This window comes from Tauraco erythrolophus, chromosome 5, assembly GCF_009769465.1.
Source record: "Tauraco erythrolophus isolate bTauEry1 chromosome 5, bTauEry1.pri, whole genome shotgun sequence".
Taxonomy (NCBI): Eukaryota; Metazoa; Chordata; class Aves; order Musophagiformes; family Musophagidae; genus Tauraco; species Tauraco erythrolophus.
In genome coordinates this window covers 31436041-31459680 of record NC_141469.1, presented here as the reverse complement: position 1 = coordinate 31459680, position 23640 = coordinate 31436041, and the positions used below count along the sequence as shown (strand labels likewise).

General features: G+C 38.8%; 1 protein-coding gene across 4 annotated transcripts in view; it reads right to left on the bottom strand.

Moving 5' to 3' along the window:
• The window catches only part of DOK7 (docking protein 7), a 69454-nt gene that overhangs the window by 28262 nt on the left and 17552 nt on the right, over nt 1-23640 (bottom strand). For all 4 annotated transcript variants that reach the window (XM_086612181.1, XM_086612182.1, XM_086612184.1 and 1 more), the window contains 3 exons: nt 21486-21605; nt 14000-14107; nt 9886-10760 (listed from right to left, as the gene is read on the bottom strand). In XM_086612181.1, the coding sequence (XP_086468307.1) occupies nt 9886-10760; nt 14000-14107; nt 21486-21605 (1103 nt within the window). The remainder of the gene's footprint in view (nt 1-9885; nt 10761-13999; nt 14108-21485; nt 21606-23640) is intronic.

The following is a 23640-nucleotide window of genomic DNA, read 5'->3' as shown; positions in this document are numbered from 1 at the left end:
GCAGTTTATACTGTGAATAGCCCAATATCCTCATGTGACAAGACTTAGAAGCACAAAGTCAACTTTAAAGCCCCTTTCCATCCAGCCTTTGGACTTGTGTGGGAGTGAAATGCTTCAGAGAAAGTCTCGAGGACTGCTTTCTTTCATCTACCCTGCTTTAGAAAAAGAAACATGGAAATACGTAAAAGGTAACACCAAAGAAGACATAAAAGCAGAGCTTGCACACAGTAAAGGCATTTTAATGCAGTCTAGAATCTGTATGTGGGACTCTGGTATTCGCTCACCCCATCCTGGCTGTCATTTATCACATGGATCACATTAACAGCCACTTGTTTCGATCTTAACATCCCCATCCCACCTGAGGAATCTCAGTCTTTTACACACACACAAAAATTACGTGTAGTTACAGACATATTGATGCCTCAAACTTCACTGGAGCTGAGTTAGAGGAAGTGGAAAAACAATAGTACAACAACAAAACAAAAACAACATTTTTCCCCGCACTTCTGTCTTACACCCATGGGTTGAATTACTCCCTGAAGCAAGTTAGAGTTCTTCAAGCAACCCTTCAAGATTCAAAATATTACACTAGCAAGGATGGACAGAACACAGGAAGGTCCTTCCTTCCACAATGTCATTTAGGAATGGAAAAAAAAGGTTGTGTGCCACTGGTAAAAAGTGGGGTAAAAAGCATTTTTTACACCGTAAAAAAGATTTGCTCAGTTAATCAGGCATAGTAACTTCAAGGCTTCATTGTGTCACCTTGGTTCCTACACTTCGAGCTAAGCTTAGCCAGCACCAAAGACACTCAAAAGTGAGCATCTACTTACTTGAGATGGGACAAGTGACTAGCTGAAATACTTAGCTGCAGATCCTTAGACAGCTTGAACTGCTCCAGAAGTTCCCTGTGGTCACCTACTGTCACACCTCTTACTGGGGAAGAGCTCAGAGTTTTTTACTTAATCCCTATTCAGGCAAAACAGCTTTTGACCTCAAAAAAAAAAATAATCATTACATAAAAAAAAAAAAAAAATGCAAAATTAGATCTTATGCCATATGTTTCTCCAAAAGAATTTAAGAAAAGAATACGTGAAGAAAACATAATACAATAATGTTTTTCTTTTCTCCCTCTGTCATTACAGCTTGGCTTGGTTTCAGTCGTATCCTCAACCATGTTCTTTATATCTTGGTCATTTCTAAATGTTAAAAAATTTGCTCAACCCTCAGGCTACTCTCATGCTTAGAAAGAACTCATTTTCAACTGCCATGTCCCCAGCTGTAGACTTTCTAAATCCACTGAGTGTAAAGGTTGCTGCATTAATAACTTCTTTCCAGTAACTCTGCAGTTCTTAAAAGACCCCATTCTTCAAGCTCAATCTCACACAAAAAAAAAACTGTTGAAATAAGGTACTCAGTGTCACTGCTCTGTGATCTTTCATTTAATAGAAGACGGCTTTGAACTATTTGTTGAAGTTATAAAAATTAGTGATAGACTTCCCAGCATTTAAAAAAAAATAATTGTAGAGCAGCTGCTCCATTCTGGCAGGTTGATTTTCTTCTTTAGTAACTCTTATTAATGAGTTCCTTTTCTGTCCACACTTCACTTGAAAGGCAAACAACTTTCTGGCTCTCTCACTGCAGCGTGGAAAACATCACATTTAATATCATCTTTAGCACTTTGACAGAGTTATCCACAGCCAAGGTACAGTAGAAACACCATCCTCTCAGTCCAGACAACAGCCTTGGGAAGTAAACATTATCCAGATACAGATACTACACAAATAGACAGACTGAGGTAAGCTGGTCAGAGCCACAATAATAAAACCATAACACAAAATTCCTAGATCAGTCCAAATATCAAGCTTCTTACCTCTCTTGCACACCCTGGGATTCCCCTCCTATTTAAAGTGAGACAGTGCCCAAAACACCATCAACTGCACTTTGCCATCACAAATTCCTGCCCAGAGTCTGCATTAGACAACTACCTTTATAGCACAGCATACAAGTTTGTAAAATGCATCAACACGAAGCCAGGCAGGGCAAGAACACTCAAGTTTAGTACAGATTTCTTCTGCATTTCCTGAGGTCCAGAGACTTTCTGCTACATGGACTTCTGCAGAATTGCTTTTCTTCTCTAGACACGTTCCCTAGCATTTCAGCAGAAGCATTCATACCTACGCATCATAAAGTCAACATTAGGAAAAAATATTTGCTCTTTATGAAAGAAACAACGCAACAAGGTTGCACAGTTGTATTAGAAACGGTAAGATTTTGCCTTCATCACAATCCCTACATGACTGATACTTTAAGGATCTAATCTTACTACAAGTCTCTATGGGATAATATCAGCCAGATTAAAAGTATTTCCATAGATATCTTGAAGTAATAAGTATATTGGACACCTTGAATTCCCAAAACTAATTCCACTCATATGTCTTGTCATAGTTCTAGACAAATTAAAGCATAGTTTGTGTAATTTTGTTGGAACACATTTAATGCTTGTAATTTGCATACTTCCAATTTTAAGTGGCTCTGTCAAAAAGGGTTGGTAGGAAAGGTCGCACCCCTACTGAGCATCTATTTTCAATCCTCTCATCTATTCAGTGAGCTGCTGTCAACCCTCCAGACATCCCACCCAAATGATCGCTATCCTACTGACACTCGCCAATTCCTTCTGAGCCATGCAATTACTTTGATATAAGTGACTGTTAATCAAAACAGAATATTGTCTGCATAGCCTTATTTAATCCACAACCTTAAAAATATAATGATGGTAGACATTAAAAACATTTTGCAGAAAGGCAAGTCAAGAAATTGAGAGGTTTTTAAAGTAACTTTGTTTATGATCTTGCAGAAGGAGATGAACCACATGGGAATCAATCTAGGAATCTTAAGCCAGGGCTGCCACTGGAGTTATTTGCTTCTCTCTGAGTTCAGCTCAATGTAATCCATGATCTCCTAATGTCTTTTTGTGGTTTCTTCCTCTGCAGGTAAATTCTACTTTCTCCCTTTTAGAAAATGAATATAGAAGTGTCTGCTAACACCTCATAGGATTCTGTAGAATTTTTCCAAAAATAAATAGATTTCTATTTAGAAAAAAAAAAAGAAAGACAAAGAGAATAAAATCCCTTATATTTTCTATTGAGCATGTTTCAAGTGATCTGATAGGTCTCTTTGCAACTCGATCAAAACCAAAAACCCCACAAACCCTACATTCCAAAGGGAGTAGTTTTTTTCCAGCTTTTATTATTAGACTCCTCCTCTTTCAAAACATTCCTTCCTTTCTCTTCAGAAAAGCTATTGCTCCCAACAGAGGAAAAAGTAGCCGTCAGTTGTAATAATAATAAAAGCTGTTACCCAGCTTGATTGCATCTAGAGGAGGAAGTGGATTTTCCCATTTCTTCGTTCCGATGGGTACAAAGGTCAATATCATGGTTTATCAACATCTTCACTGGCTCTCTGACAGAAAAGCAATCCAGCAATATTTCTATTTAGTACAGAAGAAATCTGCTGACCTACGTTGTCTACATTCCCCCATGCAGGAAAGCGCTCTCTTCTCTTGACGTTATTAATATAATTTCACTTACCAGTGCTTCTGTGGCAGGCCCTTCTTTTTCCATTACAGATCATAGGCTCTCTTCCACCTAGTGCCTGATCCAAGAAATGCTGAGAACTTAATTCTTATTATTCTGAATTCAGATTAGAGTGTTTATTCTTAGCACAAATGCTGTGGGAATTCTTTCACGGTAGATTGAGAGCATCTTCAGTACTATTTCTTAGACAAGAGGTAAGGCAGTCTCCTACAGCGCCAAAAGTCAGATCTGCGCAGTTCTGGCAGGGTTGGCATGTCTTGTATTTTACTGTGATGTCTCAAATCCAAAGTCATACCCACTAAGTGACGTCCTCCAAGCAAAGATTTGGAAGAGCTGCGTGACTTATATGAGCCCTTACCAGCACCAGCAAAGTAAAAGGAAGCTGGGTCTCTTCTTGGTTATTTAGGAGTGAAGTCTATTGCCGAGAAGCATTATAATATTGCACAAAATAGCAGTGGTAAACCAAGAAGAAAGAAAAAAAATCTTCCTTCCCCTGCGAACTGCTGATGAGCAACAACATCTCAACACAGTGCACAAGCAAACCCAAGGGCACCTTAGTAAGAGGACAGGAGTTAACTCTATAAAAGACTCGGTGTCCTGGCCAAAACTACGAGGAAAGCAAAACAAAACAAATCGAGTTCTAAGCCTGACACTACACCCACCTCTTTTATGCCCCTTTCCTCTGCCAGTTTCAACTGGAGAACATACTTTTGCTCCAATCTCTGATTTGCACAGTGCTGTGTGCTTTTGTCAGCACAATCAGCTCCAGAAATGACTGTGTTTCAGCATCAAGGACAGCAATGTTCACGGATTTCTTCTATTTCAGAAAGATGTTGTGGGGAAATTGGTGTTTTTAGAGATGCCTTTGAATCTGTGAAAAGCCCAAAAAATAACACAACTTTATCATAAAAATTTCAGGGCCTTTTAGAATAATTGTAATATAAGTAAAATGGCAGATTGCCAAATCATTGTCCAGTGCGGTCATCTCATGTAGTGGTGATAGATGTTATGGAACATGCAGCTCACTGCAGGTTAAGGTATCACAGCCAGGACTTAAAAAAAACCAATTGGAATTAAATCTTCAAGCAAGAGACCATCAACATACGTTTTCTAATTCATGTCAAAAGCCAATATATCCAGAATCCGCAGTCATCAAAGCATACGAGAGCCTTCCAAACACACTATACTGACAACCGACTTCAAGATTCTTCTGAGGTGCAAACTGTTCCAGTTATAGTTTTGACAGCGTTTGGGTTGCCTAACTAACTGCCCAGAGCTGGAAGACTAGAGCAGAAACACAAGTAGAAATGATGTTTTAGAAGATGACAAATGTGTCCTGCTCAACTGAGAATTTAGACAGCCTGTAGCTTTTCTGAAGGTGGGAGGAAGCATAAAATGTTACAGCATCACACATCGATAATGTAAAAAAAAGAAATCTTTGAAAAGACATGTAAAAGATGTGTAATTACTAACAATTGTGTTCCTATACTTTTCAGGGAAAGCAGGGAAATAAACACGCTGCATGATAAACACATAAGGTGTTCAGTCTCACAGGGAAAGAGGTAATGGCTTCAATAGAAAAAAAAGCTACATTGAAGTTGTATCTAACAATACATTGTGATTGTTTTAGTATCTATTTTAATACTACATTAGAAAAGTACCTGATTAAAAGCCAAAAAAAAATTGAAACATTCTCAGTTACATGGACTAGGCAATGTAGTCTACAGGCACTATTTCTTGAGTCTCACTGCATAATTTTACACCTTATAGGCCTTGTCTTTTTTTGCTTTCAAAAGCAGTGTCTACAACAAACAGAGATACACCAGCTAAAGCCAGGGTTACAGGTTTTGTACAGGATTTGGGAGATCAAGGCTGTACTCGCAACCCAGTTACAGACTGTTCATGACCTTGGTTAAATCAGTCCAGGCAAGATCACAAAACAGACCTCAGTGCAAGATGGTCTTTAGAGTTCAAGCCCTTTCTCTGCCTGAGGACACACCAGCCTTGCATCTCTCTAGGCTTGTTTCTCCCTGGTCTACAATGTACAATGGAAGCACAGACATTGATAGCAGCTCTAGATCTACCAACTCAGGAAAGGTTGCATGTGGTTAACAAGTCCTGCAGGGACATGGTGCTGCATGATTAAATACACCAAGGAAAGTGCCTGCTCAAGGACCACGGTACGGACACGTGCATGCCTTCTCTTAAAGATGTAATGCAAAATAAAGCAGTTTCTACAGAACAGATGAAAAGAGGTAAATTTCTTATCAGTTAATCACAGCAACTCCCCACCTTAACCAAGATCCACATCCCCCAAGGCAGGCACCAAATCTCCCTGTATTGTGTAGGGAAGGGTTCTTAGCTGCTCAGAGCTGTGGATCCTGCTACCCGACAAAACCCTAAACTCTTCTGTGCATCATGACCATAGCATTCACATATTACCTCTTACTACAGATATGCTGGGGGATTCAAAGTTTGAGCCATACAGTTACTGTGGTAGCAGGAACTATATAAATACCTCACAGAGGATTCGCATAGACCAGCTCCTAATTTGGGACCATTGTTTCCAAGGAGGTTTTGGCCTTTTTAAATGACCAGCTAAAGTAGGCGGCTGAATACCAATACAGGACTGATGATAACAGCCACACACAAACTGACACTTTCTTTTCTCCTCTATCATGGCAAGTTAACTACCAAAGCAGTAACCAAGCCCATATTTCTACATACATAAGATCTCCCACTGACATAAATATGAGTTTAGGGTGAGCTAAAATACATAAAAGTCATTTCTACTAATAGGCACATATCAAGCTGTCAACAATGATTTGAGTATAACACTAAGGAGTGTGAAGAGACAGCCATAATCATTCCATGTTAATTCAACTTGCAAGAAGATGAAGGTCAGGGGACAAAAAGCACAGCAAAACTAAAAACAGGAGTTGTCAGATGGAAAAGGACAAAACCAGTTGGAAAATAATTTTATTTTTCAGACTTCTAAGAAAATTTACAAACAATGGTGGTGTAAAAAAAAAGACACCCTATAAAAAGGTTGACATCATTTCTCAAACTATAGCATCAAATGAAGTTACAGAGCAACAAGCATACAGTGAAGGTCTATTTGTCAAATTAGTACTAGTTAAGTGGTAGAAAATGTAATAAGTAAAGTCTAGCAATAAATCTCTACAGCTTACTCAGAAATGCCATAACAATCCAAGATTCTGAGCTCAAATTACACTTACGATACACAAAGAATTCATCTCTGCAATCATCTATAGCACTGAAATCACCTAGGCAAAAATTACATAGCAAAGGCACAACTTGTGAAGTTTGTAAAGAAGGACATCTTGAGCACACTACAAGAACATACAACAGAAAGCAAAACACCCTGCATGCTTGCTTATTAATCCCCAATGTCTAATATGAAATACAATATAGAAATAATAGAAGCAATAATTAGTTACTTTCTTCATGCTGGTTCTATTCTTCATCCAGAGTGCAACAGAAAGGCTTCCTTGCCCTATTTTCTGATTGAACCTTGGCACTTTCCCAGGGTTATGTTCTCCCTATGTTCATCATCGTCCTTGGCATTAGTGAAGCAGGTGGTTCTTAACCAATTCAATCCCAATCACAAACGCCACCACACCTTCCACGTATGCATGTCTTCATCCTGCAACCTGTTCCCAACTCCTCCCATGCTGAACTCCAACACACACAGACAACATGACCCAATCTAGTCTCAATTTGCCAAAGCTTACATCCAAGGCAGAAAACAAATCAATGTTTATATCCTTTATCACTGCTGTATCTTTCCTCTATTCAGGTCACTCACTCACTCTAAATAGTAAGCATATAAAAACCATTAACACAATTTAATTAACAGCTTAACTTGAACTTGCAAAGGAATTCCGAACACTGGCACACTAAAGCCTTTTGAACATGAATGTGAATAAACATGAAAACCTGGTGTCTTCATTAACCCATAAATCAACTCCTCTTAGCCCTAACTGCATCTTAAACATACTTTGTTTGGAGTACAAGGAATAAGAATTATTTTTTAGTTACAGCATATGGATTTGTGCTTTCACTGTATCCATCACAAGAAAAGCTGAAGACTGTGTCCATTAAATACTGCTAAAATAACTCACCTTGAAAGTTCAGGACAAGGTATCGAAAGGTTATTTTTTTCTTTCAAAAGTAAAAACGAACCCATGAATCACTCCATTTAATAAGAATTCTTTCCCAAATGCTTACAAATGGGTAGGAAAAAAAAAAAGAGGAGAAGCAGATGTGTGTACCTCATGCTAAAATAAGAGTTAGTAAGAGTGTTGCCTCAGTGTTTCACTAAATTTGCTTAAATATTGACAATTCCTGAAATTCTTGCCAACTGATATTATTAGGGCAACTAGAAATACCATGAAACTTGACAGCATTTTGCAATAAAAGATGTGGGTGTGTATATTGTTGGGGTCAACAGGCAGTTAAAGAGAAGTGACGTAATTTAGCCTTTACTGGCTAAATTACAAGATATGCAATGGAATACTCACTTCCACCTTCCTGTCTGCCACAAATGTCTAGGGTAAATTTTGAAAAATTTGTGTCTAAACTGACAATTCAGATCACCCAGAAACATTTAGACCATGTGATCTAACTGTACCTTAACTAATTCTTTCCTCACTTCCTATAGCGAAGCCATCTTGGAGCTTTCTGGTCCCAGAGCAGAGCTCTTCTAGGAATCAGTCTTGTGCATTTTTCCCAACTTCTCTCTAACTACAGGCAGCAGACTCAGCAAGCCAGCAGCAGATACACTGCTGTGCACCCTGCTGCCTGCACTGCAGAAAGAACAGAAGCAGGAGGCTGAATCTCAAGCCCTTGCATTCAGCCAAGCTTTCAGAATCAGGCTAGAAGGTCAGCGAGGGCCTTTGGTGCAGATAGCTGGCCAGGATGGTCTTGGAAGAACACGAATCAATGATCAGTATAGACACAACCTTAGCCTGTTACTGCCTCCCTATCCCCCAAACATTGCCAAGTACATGACAAAATAACAGAGGCTATACAAGTGCCTCAGGCAGCCAGCGTTTTCTAGTTTTCAGACACGTGGAAGGCAGTCAACAATGCAAACACAAGAAATACGTTACGAGAAGAAAATAACCCCCAAGTTTAGAATATTTTATTTTTTCTTTCATAACTTACTATACACTCAAGCCCTTTTCATAGCAGTGATTTATGTCATCCCACAAGCTCAATTAAATGTACACATTTCAATGCAATACTTAATTCCTCCAACAAAATTCCTCCAACAAAAGTCTCTCTTGCTGAGAATCCCTACTACACACAGTCCTTAATTTGAGCACTCTTTTTAACTTTCACAGCCTTTCAACAGCTCACCAACACAAACAGCTTTACCTTCTTCTAGTTTGGCAAACACATTCACCAAAAAAAGTCTTCTCCGGAATAGTTAAACCCAGAAATATTTCCTCCACGCAATGTAGAATTAATGTATAAAGCTTATTGCCACAAAAAGCCAACAATTCTGCAGTGTTCAAAAAGAAATTAAGGGAATAGCAGTCATAGTAGCAGATACCAGCAAATATGTTTAGAAAGGTGTATGAATCTCCATGCTTCAGGTTTTAAGTCTCTATGACAATCAAAAAATTTTTTTTCCTGTAAATACACTGTCCTGGTATACACCACTAATGAGGTTTTTTACACCTCCTCTAAAGTTTGGCCAGTTATAATACTGGAGTAGTCGATCTGCTATGGATTGCCATGCTAACTTGACTATCTTCTCTTTCCCCAGTGAGAAGCTTCGCTAATCCGGCTTCTTGTGCAAGACATGCTCAAACTACAATGATAAAGAAAAGAAAAACATCAATAAAATAAAAAATACGTACTGTGGTCACCTAAAGAGCAGCACATACTATTTGGCCTCCCTTCTTTCTTCTTTTGCAATATCAGCAGTAAGACAGATCAATGTCCTTAATGCTAAATTACTATTACATGACCAGTTCAGCCCTCTGCGCACATAAAGCTTTTGTCTCTGTAAGATACTCACATACACCCAAAACCAAAACTGGCTAATTTAAAAGTAATGTTTAATGGCCTATATGGTTCAGTGTTTTCTTGATCAGGCACAGATTTTGAGGAAACCATGTGCAAAGCCTCTCGACCATAAACAACCCAAAAGTTATTACCGGTTCAAATTATAAAGGAAACAACAGCATTTATGACTTGCAACTTAAGTCATTTTAAATTAATCATGCTTGTTAGCATCTTCTCACTGTTAGGTATTTACCTTTAGTCCACCACAGATTGGACAAGCTGAAAAAAGAGCTCTTGTCATCCCAAGGTGGGGGCTACATGTGTCATAGGGGTCAGCTGAGGCCCCACTAGGTGGTGATAACTCACTACTTTTGGAGTCTGACACCTGTCTTTGTGGTTTTGTGTCTGACCACCTGGAAACAAAATCCACATATGTCTCATCGCTTGACTCCTTGGTGCTTTCTGCGAGTAAGGACGAAGGCCTCCCTCTGTCCCGGCTGTGCTCAGGCACCCTCCGTGCTTCCAAGTGTGGTAGCAGCAGTTTTGGGTCACTAGCACCTTGAGGTGACAGAGCCTGGTCCTTGGGTAGCGTGGAATCTGCGCTCTTCGGTTGCACATCTTTAGAAGCTGCCTGAAACAAACTCCTGGGTATATCATAAATATGTCTGAGAGAACTGGGAACCTGATACTCTGATCCCACACCTCTCTGGGGCTCACTGTGAGGGCAAGTACATAAATTCTGATCCGAAGGAAAGTTCAATGGCAAGCTTAGCAATGATCCAAATTCATCGCTGTGGCAAATATCCAAGCTCCCAGCATAGGAAGAGAAGCTTCCAGAGTAAGAGGAGTGACTACCAGTAGCTATTCCACTGTCAGAAGAGCTCTGACGACCTATTTCCTGTAGCTGTCTGGATCGGAGGGGCTTTGGAGGCGGTTTAGTGGTGCCACGTGCCCCCTCTGGAAGGGTCTTTTCTTCTCCAAGATGGATGCCCTTTGCAGCTGCCAGTCCGTGACTCTCTTGAGAAGTGCTGGCTGAAGACTGTTCAGGCCAAATTGTCAATCTGCTCCCGACACTAACATCCGAGTGGCTGGTATCTGAAGATGAGCTTGAAAGACTTCTATCGTCTCCTAGAAAAGAAGAAAACACATCAACCTACATCTAAAACATAATCAACAGGCTGGAGCGCAGCAAGAACAGAAAGGACCCTGCGATTCCATCTGCTTTTTGTAAGGGGAACTTCTGTCAGAAAGCCAGAATTCCTGCAATAATTCCTATCCCCATGGGAAAAATAAAGTTAAAACACTATGTTACCTTGCCCTAATCCTACCACATGTGGAACATAACACATTCAGGGCTAAATTTTTAGAGTTTATGCACCAAGTTCCCCTCTCTCCAATTTTACTTCCATACACTTAATTGGTTTTATTTTAGATACTCCTATCATATATCACAGGGAATAGTCAAAAAGTCCCGTGCTCAGAGTAGCTGAGGATGCTCTGAAGAAAACCTTGTTGCTGTAACCTAAAGTCATTTAAGACATTTCCATGTTTCTATTTGAGCTGAATCAACAAAATTATTATCTTATTTGTACTTTTTTTCTCTATTTAAATCTTATCTGGATGACATCAAAGAGAATGTTAGAGACTGCAAAAATAAAATCAAACTTCAGACTGTCCTGTTCTCTCTTCTGAGCTCTCCTACACTGTACTTCTACATAACACCCATACCAAAATGCAACCATACATCCCCGTAACAAACAAAAATGAGAATACTGCTATTACAAAAATGTTTAAACTAGATACAAACAGGTCTTCCATGACTCATTTATGCACATATTGCAAGAATTTTTTTTCTTCCTGATACTTGGAAGGAGGACACTTTTACAGGTAACTACAGCTATCCAAGACAGAAGATGGAAGAAAAAAATTAAACTCTGGCATGAAAGGGCATAAGGAGAAAACACAAACATCACACAAATACATACTCAAAACCAAACAAATAAACCAACGCCACTTTCTTGTAGGAGCACACACAGTTCACAATGTTATTTCCTTCCTTCTTAATAAAACCGATGTGAAAACAAAGATGTGATCCTGCCCCTGTACTCGGCACTGGTGAGGCCGCACCTGGAATATTGTGTCCAGTTTTGGGCCCCTCGCTTTAAGAGAGATATTGAGCTCCTGGAGCGAGTCCAAAGAAGGGCGACTAAACTGGTCAAGGGGCTGGAAAATAAAACTTATGAGGAGCGGCTGAGGGAGTTGGGGCTGTTTAGCCTGGAGAAGAGGAGGCTGAGGGGAGACCTGATTACGGCCTATAAATACTTGAGAAAAGATGGTGGGGAGGTAGGGGAAGGGCTCTTTACATTAGTGATGGGTGATAGAACAAGAGGAAATGGGCATAAGCTTAGTCAGGGGAGATTCAGGTTGGATGTTAGGAAGTATTTCTTCTCTGAAAGGGTTGTCAGCCACTGGAATAAGCTGCCCAGGGAGGTGGTTGAGTCCCCATCCCTGGATGTGTTTAAGAATAGGGTGGATGAGCTACTTGAGGATATGGTTTAATGGGGATTAGGGATGGTTGGACTCGATGATCTCTAAGGTCTTTTCCAACCTAGAAATCTATGAATCTATGAATCTATGAAAGGCTGACTGCAGAATCATTTTGTAGGTATTAATTTTAATTAATTTTGTTAATTTTAAACCCTGGGCAATAAATTGCCAGATGGGGTAGAAGGAGGAAGCGTCCACTGCAAGTTGTGACCTGAGCTTCTGGTGTTATTAGACTATTTCTCTTCTCAGATGTTGAGGGAAAAGTTTAGACCAGTCTGTTGCTCTCCATGGAGCAATTCTTGACATATACTATGACAAAATAGCAATATTTATCCCATAAAATATAATCCTTTCTTTTCCCCCAGTGCCCATCGCATGACGCTAGCTTGTGACCCCTGTGCAAGGGTAACTCCTGAGATTCAATTATACAGCTGTCTAGATGGAAGGCACAAATTACAAAAATATTAGTGTAGTTCTCAGCAACATGCCCTAAAAAAGAAATACACTTGTCAAATAAAAGTTATTCTGCTTACAAAAACATCAATTTTTATTGGAGAAAAAAAAAAAAGACTGTTGAATTTATTTTGAAATTACTTCTCTTAGACAAATATTTTAGGTACTTTAAAACTCTGTAAGGGAAGCCCCCCCACAGTCTTGAAGCAAATGCTCTAACTATGTAGAGTTACGTGTTCTCCAAGGCAGTGGCAGAACCTAGATCTCCAGATTCAGGCAAAAGTCATCTCAGCAAACCTACGGGGACAGTCTTGTTGTTATAATATTTCCCATCAACACAAATATTTAGTTTTCCTATGCAAAACTCAAATAACAGAATATGAAAATCTTACTCTAGGATTCCTCATTCTCTGAGGATTATAACATTATTCGGAGAATCCGGTCATAGATTCAAGTAATCTTAAGCAAAGAACGTATACAAAGTTGTGCCACATGTTTTCTAACCAGAGTGACTGGATAAAAAAAACAGGCATACTCCTCTATCAAGTCTCCTTTATTTTCCATCAAACTAGTCAAGTCTAGTAGTTATATGCTAACTAAGAAAAGACATCAGGAATTCCCAGTGGAACACAGTCATAAACTACGTTACTCAACAGCGTCAAGACTAAAGTAGCCATGGACATGTATAGAAGCAAGTAATCTTGACGATTCTCACAGGGCCATTTTTAGCCTTGTAGGCTTCAGAGTCAAGAGAAAAGTAGATGTTTTGAAGATCTAACTTCTGTTATTGAACAATTCAAATGGCAGCTCAGGGCACAGGCCCTTTTAAAAATCCAGAGCTAGACACCAATTCTACTTTAATACATAAGCAGCTCCAGAAGGGACGTGCACAGACAACCATCACTAAGGGCAACAATAATAACACATAGAACCAAAGCACAGGAGCCCTAGGTTTTAAGTACAAAAACTTGCTGTAAGCCTGGTTGTGTGAACTACACAAGTCAGTTCATCTCACAGGCTGGGGTGAGTCAAATACTTAAGCAGATATCAAACTTGATGCAGACAATTCTTTTGAAGTTGTTCATGCATAAATTCAGTAGGATTCATCACACTAAAGATTTTTCCTGTGTTACAGGTATTTGATCCAAAACTCACTCCGCTCAGCTGAAAAACTCCGATCTATGTCAACAGACTTTAAACAATGCTGTTAAAGAACTGCCCCACAAGCAACAGCAGCCAAATCAAATATCTTAACCATTTCTCTATTATTTTTCTCAGCATCTTAGAATTATATACATACGCTCATTTCTAAAACCTGGGACGGAAGGAACTCCATTTATTTTTATTTAATTAAAGATATTTCTTACCTCCACTGCCCTGGCGACTTGTATGGGACAGCAAGCTCAAGCGCTTTTCTAATTGCAAAGCTTCATGAGCCAATCTTTCTTCTGAATAGGCTGGATTTGTACTTGGATCTTTAAAAAGAAACAGAAAATAAATAAGTATAACATGGAAAATATATAAGAAAAAAAGAAGGCACATTCTTGTCTTAGATACTCTGTTCTTATGTTGCATCTTCTTCTGCAGGAGAGGAAAAATGCTGATCAGAAAATGTATGGGACAACTTGTCTTCAAGCACATCCTAGAGAATTGCCACATAATAACTTATAATTTCAAGTGTCAAAGATTTTTAGAGGTTGTATCCAATGTCTTTAAGAGTTGCCACCAGGGACAGAATGCTGAAGAGCGTAGCACCGAAGGCAATAGCTACAGAGATTATTAGCATCCCGTCGGTCTAGAGAAGTTGAAAACTGATGTGTGACCTGTAAAATGTGTCTTGAGTTCACTGAACTCATTGGGAATTTTAACACGGAGAAAGGCCAAATTTTTCATCCTACAAATTTACAAATCTACATCATAAACTCAGAGTCATAGTGATTGAACTATCTGTCACCTTCCAATCCAGATCACCTATTTACAAAGACATTGCTTTCAAGTTTGATGTTCAGAAGGTCACACTGTCAAGTGTGTCATGATCAGCAGTTGCAAAGGATATGGTCTGCTATCTTGTTCATCATCAGAAGTTTCAGTAGCTCTTATTAATTACATAGGGAAAGGAATTAATGACAGATAAAACAGATTAGCTTCCTCACAATTGCTGCTCTTGTATATCTGATCAACTGGGTAGAAGTAGCACACCACAAAAATATTTAATCATTGCTGTGGTTGAGTTAGTAAGAAAAAAAACAGTTGAAATGATGAAAGAAAAGTTTCATTTTCATCCCAGGTCTTGCAGTTTTAAAGGACTTGGGTTTGGTATTGTCAACACAGGAGTCAAAGCAAAGTCACAATCAAGGGAAGGAGCATTGCCAGGTGAGCTGAAGCTCTATGGGAGTCCCTACATTATTAACTACCTGAGAAACAAGCTGCCACATCTCTCCTCTCTATCCATTTTCACTTTCTAATCTGTCCTAGATAGATCCGAGTGCATCACAGGAGCAGAAGTGACAGTGCTGAACTTTCTTCCCTGTATAGAAGGGGTTTTCCATCTTTAGCAGTCTGCAACCTGGATGAGATTAGCAGAACAAGCCAGACACACACACAGTCCTTCTATAACAGCACGTTGGAAATTAAAGATGTTCTAACACGGACAAGGCCACAATGCCTGTGACAAACGGGGTCTGTGACCTCTGTGCCTCCCAGCTCAAACAGTGCTTTATGTCAGTGCCTGACACCTTCCAAACTTAACTTTAAGAACAGACAAGAGGACTGTTTGATATGGATTATTTTGTTAGGTCTCCATTCCCATCTCCCCTGCAACACAACTCCTATTAAGCATTGACTAGTTCAAACTTGTGTAACTGCTTGCTCAGACAAAACCCCCAATGCTTCCATATGGAGCTCTGCCAAAGGAAAAGACAAGATTTGGCCACCAGCACCTATGGTGCAACCTGGACAGGTCTATGCAAGGATCTGCTCAGTGGCATGTAGTGTTACAGGCTGCTATTTGAATCTATTTTTGAATGTCCTCTGCTCCAGTTACTCTGCTGTATCTAGTTAAGTGCCCTTATGTCCAAAAACATTCAACAAAGATGTTCTACAAACACTCTGTGTACAAAGTTGGTGTTACAGATCAGCAAATTAGTCAAACCAAGATGCAACAGACACTAATTCTTCCCACAGCAAAGAACATCAGTAGGAAGGATCTTTCCACTTTCCTCAGAATATGATCACTTGATAAATATGTTTCAGAATGTTACTAGGGCATGTACACAACTATTAGTTTTTTAGTAACTGATACCCCTCTCACAGACAGCAAAAGATATAACTAAAAAAAAAAAAACCAGCCAAGCAACTGATCTTGCAAAAATGGCCTGTAATAAAATACAAGACAGGAAGGTAGGAAGGAAGTTGAAGCAAATCAGTAAGTTTGCATTTCACATGTTCAATTGATTTTAGAAGCCAAACTCCCTATCAGCTACACAGCTACAGAACACAACAGGTTCCACCCAACAACATGAAATCTCTAGGCGTGCTGTCTGTTCAACAGGGCTGATAATTTTTTTGTTAAACATCCCCTTAAGGTTGCCTGTATATAAAATTGAGTTATTGAGTTCATAGTTATGTGCTGTGACCTCTCATTGCCTAGTTTGGTGGAAGATTGACGAGAAAAATCCTTTTTCAGCAATTACTAGGAAATATCTAGAGAAACAACTTTGAAACCTGTCAAACATATGTAGACTTAAAGTCTTAGGCAGATACTGAAAATAATTGTCCATCAGTCTTACTGAAGTCTTTGGTTTGCCTTTAATCTATTCTGCTAATAAGCAAGACTTCTGAGGAAAACACACACAACACTGTTCTCCAGAAGCAGCAGGTTCTCATACCAGTATTTTTGGTTACAGATTACCAAGCACTAATCAGGAGGTTTTGCTACAAGATCAGACAAAGGACTGAAGTCACTGGCAGCCACCTTTTAGAGGCCAGTCCTTACTGGAACCAATGAACTGTCATATGAGTGTAGAAATATGGCCTAAAAAAATGGTAAAAACAGAGGTTTTTTCAACAGTAAAATTGGATTTGTTGGCATCATCCTACACCTTGTGCATACACAACACAAAGCCTTTATATAACTATGTCGTAATTTGCCATATTACCAACTCAGGAGGACAGAAGCAGCATGACCGGTAGTGAGACAGCTGTCCAAGGAAGTTCAGACAGCTTCTGCCCACACAACATCCTACTGTAGCTCCAACAACCTCTAAGAGCAATTCATACCTTCATTTCTCAAACTCTAAACAAATGTATCCTATAACATAATTTGCTCCCATGGAATCTAGGCAGTTAGATTCACTCAGGTCCTTCAATTAAGAGCGTGTTTTGTCATTTTCCAAACAAAAATGGATCCTTTGCTATAAGAAAAATCTTTTGTGTGAGGCAATCATTGAAATCTTCTTAAATGCTGCTCTGGGGCAAAGGGGAAGGATTACATCAAATTTGGCTGAACTAAAAATGCCTCTGATGGAGATCTTATTTTTATATTACGTTGGTGGATATTCATTAAAGCCACATCAGCTGCTCATCGTGGGAGATTTTGAACACTTTGGTAACATACGAATAAAGTGTCACAGTAATTCAAAGCTCCGGGGTTGTTCGGTAAGCACCTGCCAGGAAAAAAACATATTACATCAAGTTAAGTCAGCAGCTACCTAAGATATGCTTGATTAGATGCATCCTTAAAATGCAACATTGGTTAATTACTTCAGTAAACAAAGTTAGATAAGTTAGGCTGAACATCTGCCCTTTCTTTCTTCCTTTTTAACTGTAGGCACATTTGCAAATCAGGCCTGGACCCTCACCTTCATGCTAACATCTCCACACCTTGTAAGATGTCTGGAGGAATGAAAAGGTGTCCTAAAAGTTTGAGGAGGATCCGCTTGGTACAGATACTGCAGAAGGCAGCCACAGAGCTGTCTTGCAATGGCCAAAGGCGTATCAAGCTTCAACAAAAAGAAAGAGCATCAGATAGATCCTCAGCAAGCAGCACCGAACACTCTCCAGTCAGTCACAAAGCAGCCTGAAAAAGCTTCCAAAACTAAGAGAAAGCATCAAGACTATCAACATCACACATGGGACCTTTCCAGCCTGCAGGACTAGACTGTCCCGTAGCCTTAGCCAGATTAAGGGAGTACTGATCTGCCCACTGATCAAATACATCTCTGGGACTTTTGCTTTGCTCATGTTTGGCATTCAGGATGAATCTTGCTAGTGAAAAGAAGGAACTCAGCGCACACCTGATAAACAAACATTTCTCAAATAACATGCATGCAAATTCAATATAGATTACAAACCATGCAATCAGTGATTCATTACCCTGTCAATACCCAGACTTATGTCAAGACAAGAACATAAAATTCTCTGGTCTGTTTTCTAAATATCTTCTCAAGGGAAGGAAGAAAAAAAAAAAAAAGAGAGAGAGACAAGACTACGCAAGTAGCCAAGTACAGCAATTATCTTCCAACTAGTAGCTGGGGAAAATAAGCTATCCAAAGACATCCTATCACTCATTTGAGTCCTTTATTTAAAACACTACATGGCCTAAAACCATCTACAGATACCTATACTACCTTTGCGTTCCCAATCAATGCCCTCTGTCTTATATTTGAGACCTGACCATGCAGCCTTTAACAAATAAAAACCTCCAACGTGCTAACGGAGCTACCAATAGGAGTATTTTGGTACAATTTTGCAGAATTAATGGACTCCCAAAATAAGTACCACGCAGTAGTAAACTGTAAAACATTTTCGTCCTTTTCCTTTTCCACTTTATTTTGCATGTACACAGAATTATTTTTATTATGAGAATATTCACATTCATTTGATACCTATTGCCAAAAAGTCACAGAATAATTCAGGTTGGAACAAATCTCAGAAGTTCTCTAGTCTAACCTGCTGCTCAAAGCAGGTCAGCTGTGAGAGATCAGACCAGATTTTGATATCTTGCAATGGTCAGTCAAGTTTATGATTTTCAATGCACAGCTTTTTCGTAACATATTTTATAGATGATATAAAATACATACAGTAATCATATATCTATGTTGTAAGACCATCAAGGTTTTAAAGAAGTAAGGTATATTTTTAAAACTACAGTCCTGAAAAGATGTGAATATTGAGCAAATATCCCTTGCACATGCAGTTTACAAACTCCTTTTGGATACTTGGCATTTTACATTTGTTTAAAGAATCACTATAACAAGTAAAAGTAAGAAAACCGGTCATTTTCCAGCCTTCTTCAAACCAATCTCTATTAGTTCCTATTAATTTCATGCTAAAACTTAAATATTTCAGTACTTCACTTAACCATATGGTTGAGCTGTTTGCACATGAAGCCACTGGCTTCATTCCTCACCCTGTTTCCAAAGACAGACTAAGCAGATGTTGACTGCATAATGTCTCCTGATAATAATTGTTCTGTGGGCATTGGCGTCCAAGAACACTGTCAATGTGACATTTTTTTCACTGCATTACATTCTTTTCTCTGTACAGCTGCCCTTTGTATGTTTTCCTTTCTCGAAAAAAACTAAGAGTTATTCAAGCATATTTCACGTTTAAGTTAGAAAGGTACAGGCAACAGCAAGAAGCCAAATTCAGATAGCAAACTGTGGAAAGAAGGCTGCTTCCAAAAAAAAACTTTAAAATTACACAAAAGCAGAACATTGCGTATATAAAGCACAGTTGAGGCTGTGTAGCGTTCTGCACTGCAGTAAACACAAATAACATTGACTAGATGTTTTTTGGTAGAATCCCCAATTTGGAAGTTTTGATCTAGTTATCTGATTAAACTGTTTAATAACTAACCCTTTCAAAAGGTTGGGTGAATTTCAATACTCTTGACAGACAGAGTATGCAGCTGGTAGGGACTTGACCTTTTCAAGCAGTACAGTACATTCTGTGTAACAGCATACTTGATAAGGAAAATTAGTTTATGGATGAATCACTAGTATTGTACACAAGCATGTGCCTTAAACAGGTCTGTGCAAGCTTCTGCATGGGATAATAAATAAAGGAGAAAATAAAAAAATACAAATTTTCTGAGAAGAGGCGTGTACATAGGTTGTGACAATAAACTGGAAGAGATAAGGGTAAAAATACAGGAAAATATAAGTTAGAGGGGTCAAAGGAGCTTGGGAAAGGGCTGCAGAGGAGTCTGCAAGGACATGAGCACAGTTCCCTACAGAGCACTGCTCTTGTTCAGAGAAACAAGCTGAAATCAAATGGCTGAGTACATCTTCACCTCATTTCAGCAGCGAGTCCATCAAGCACAGAAGATAAATGAAAAAGACCTCAGAAAAGAGGTCTTCCCTTACAAAAATCACCAAATAATCCTCAGGACATTACATATCCACTTTACACACTTCAGTGTGGTCAGAGCTCTTGAAGGAGGGAAGGGAAGGTGTTACGTGCCTACATACAACAACACACAAATGCCAGAGTTGATAACTACAACGTGAAAGCCAATTTACTTCTAAATGCCTCTAAAAAAAGATTTTTCAAAGAATGTGACATCTAAAAATCAAATTTTAAAAATAATAACTCAAAAAAAAAGACAACAGAATAGTTGCTGGTAGGTTTAATTTTTCTGGACATAAATTCTTGTTAAATGAGAAATTTAGGAGTTGTGTGTGTGTAATACAGCTTTAGATATGCAGAAAAATACATGTTCAATAGCAAAACTTTAAGTATCAGCACTGGGTTTTGGGTTTCTGTTGGTGTTTTTTTGTTTGATTTTTTTTTTTAATACTCCACTTAGTTGAACACAAACACAGATCATCATATAATACAACTGAAGCTTTATGGTCCACTATTCTGCTTGATTATTTTATTTACTTCAGTATTACAACTATGGGAAAGAAGAGATGCACTGAGCCTTTTGTCTACTTCATTTATCTTAACTCACTTTTCATAATTTATTTTCACAAGTTTCACATTCAGATCTAATCTTTTCCATCACATTTCCTTCCTGCTATTATCTTAATCTTACAACAGCAATAAAACCCTGTCAAATACCTATTAACTGCCTAACACTTAAACAGAAACTCTAAGTATTTCCCACAAATCCTGCCTCATCCTTCACCATTCTCATAGCCTATTCCCACGATATTCCGCTGCCAATTCACAGATATTTTTCTGCCATCTCATTTCCACACTCTTACCTTGCTTGACACAGTCATTCTGACTATAGTATTCACAGAGGAAATTTCTTCACCTGCTGAAGTCAAAAGGCAACACGGCTTACTATGATGCCATCTAATTTCCTCTGTGAATACTACAGTGCATGCAGCATCTACCATGAACTAGAAAAAGGAACTTAATCCTTACACATCAGAAAAGAAGCTCAAGCTGAAAAACTGAAATGTGATGTGGCGGCCTGACAAAGTTTTCTAAGGCTGGCAAGACATAGTTCCAAGCATTTTGGATGAACTCAAAATGCCCCAGAAGTTAGTTTTCCATTAAACTATCAAAATAGTAACGCAGACATGGATCCAAGTTGAACTGTGTAAGCTTAAAACTAAAGATTGGGGTTCCTTTCAATTCAAATTGCCATATTTTAGTACTGTTAAATAAGAGAAGGCTAAAGTTAGCAATATTACCGGAAATATGAATGAGCCAGAGCAGCAGGGGGAAACTGGGTACATTCAACTGATAGATCCGTACTGTGACATTTCGGAATTAAAACCACTTTGCACTTTCTACATCTTTAGCATCTGCAAGATGTTCTTACAATCACAGCAGTAAGTGCTAGACATGGCATGTTCCTACTTTGCTCGGTTACTCTATACTTCCTATATTAACCTGGTAGGACTGGACGCAAACCAAAAGGGCCTTTCGTCGGGGAGATGCCATGGACGATACAGTCGAACAGAAAGCTGATCTGCTCTCCTTCAGCACAAGAAAGGAAAAAAACACCAGCCCCTGCAAGAAAGCACAACATAGAGATGTGTTTTTCACCTGGATGCATTAGAAATATACTCAGCTGAAGCTATTTATAATACAGCAAAAGAGTATTAAGCGTAAGCCATGAAAAGAAATCAACAAGACATGCTCCCCAGAAAAAAAGAAATAAAAAGAAAAAATTCAGATCAGCACACACACACACTATATCACAAACATACACATAAATTAAATAGCTACCTAATAATTTATGCTAATTTTCTGAGATTCAGGCAATTAGAGCAATTCCAAAATACAAGCCATATGCTCAACAGCTGTCTGGGTCTTTTGTTCGTGTTTACCCCTAAAATTTTGTAGATTAAATCTTAGCTATGCAAGTGTCAGGGATACTTGACTTTATCAAAATTGAACCAAGTTAATTGTGCTTTTACCCAATTGTAACCAAGAGCAGCTTTTTATATCCCAAGGAATCAGGATTTGGCTATATTGCTGGATTGTATTATAAAATTTCTTAGACTGAGTCTTATGTATCTATTATTAACAGAACGCAACATGACTCCATAGGTTGTCATCAGATCTTTACCCTTTGCTCTATTCTGATACTTTGCTTTCCATTCATTAAGAATAGCCCCAAGCAAAATTAGAATGAGAATCACTAAATAAACAAACAAGTTCTGAGCTGCATGATATATGGCTACACGGACAACACACATGACTAGAAGTGCTCTACAGGGCATTTAATTTGAGAATTGTCAGTCCAAATATTACTCACATCAGGAGGTGGAAGGCAAGACTAGTTGACCTTTTTGATTATCTTAAAACACCAGGCAAAAGACCACCCTAGTAAACAGTGACTTCAGGAAAAAAATACAATAACCAGATACAAAATGAAATTAAATTATTATATAGGCCTTTAAGAAGAGTTGCCAGTTCAGCAGAGTCATGCATACTTGAAAACCACAATACTAAATCTGAGACCTGCAGCAGGGATTTGCGTATTTCCGAGGGACTCAGGCCCCTAATCTGGCTATAAGTTTGACTTCTGCATGTCTACAGCCAGTTCTGAGTTGCATATATATTTTTGCCAATTTTATTTAAAGCAGCAGAGCTGGTCTTGACCAGAATGTCTGCATCCCCATCACTTTCCACACATACGCCCTGTCATATCCAACAGGATATTCACATTTCACTTAAGCAATGGATACACTTTTAACTGCTTTACAAAGGGCTATGAGATTCAAGCAAAGGGGATAATAAAGAGTGAACCACAAACAAAGTAACTATTTTAGTAAATTAGATATTGCCAGCAAGCAGTAAATTGACCACTCTAAGAAAAGCAGATTCTGGTCCGTTCTCTTTAATCATTCTGAATTTATGTCACGTCTAAGTCTCTGTCTGCTCTGCTTAAATCTGTTCAAGACAACACCGTTAGCAGCATCTTTATAACCTGATTTGTCACTCCACCACATTTACTCCACTTCAGATCTAACCGATCAAAATTTCTCCAGCCAAAACCCAGAAATCCTGTTCCTGGTCAAGTTTATTTCATTTGGTGAATTGCTATAAATCCAACAGGAATTAGAATGCACTCAGGGGCAGAAGTCAAATTGGTACTTAAAGGCTGGCTTGCCAATCATTTCCAGAGTAAAAGGTTTCAAACATATTACTCGAGACTCGGGATAGACAAATGTTAAAAGCTATGTTTAAGCAACTGAAAAGATGAACACACGCTAGCTCATGAAACATAAACCAGCAGAAAGCCTACTTAACTCTGGTGGCATTGTTTTCTGTTATTGTTTTTAAAAACAAGTTTGTCTCATGTTTTCTTATGGCACATATACACACTCTGGCTTCAATATAAAGACCATCTAGGCGATTACAAAACTAACCACACAGTCTGACAGGTATGAAAGTTTCTGGTGGTGACTCATTCACAGTCCTGTCCCATTCCCCCTTCCCAAGAGATGCCAAAGAGTCAAGAGAACACTGTATTAGAAAAAGCTGGGTGCAAAGTAGGTATTCAGGATTTATTTAAAATTCAACTCTTTTTTTGAGC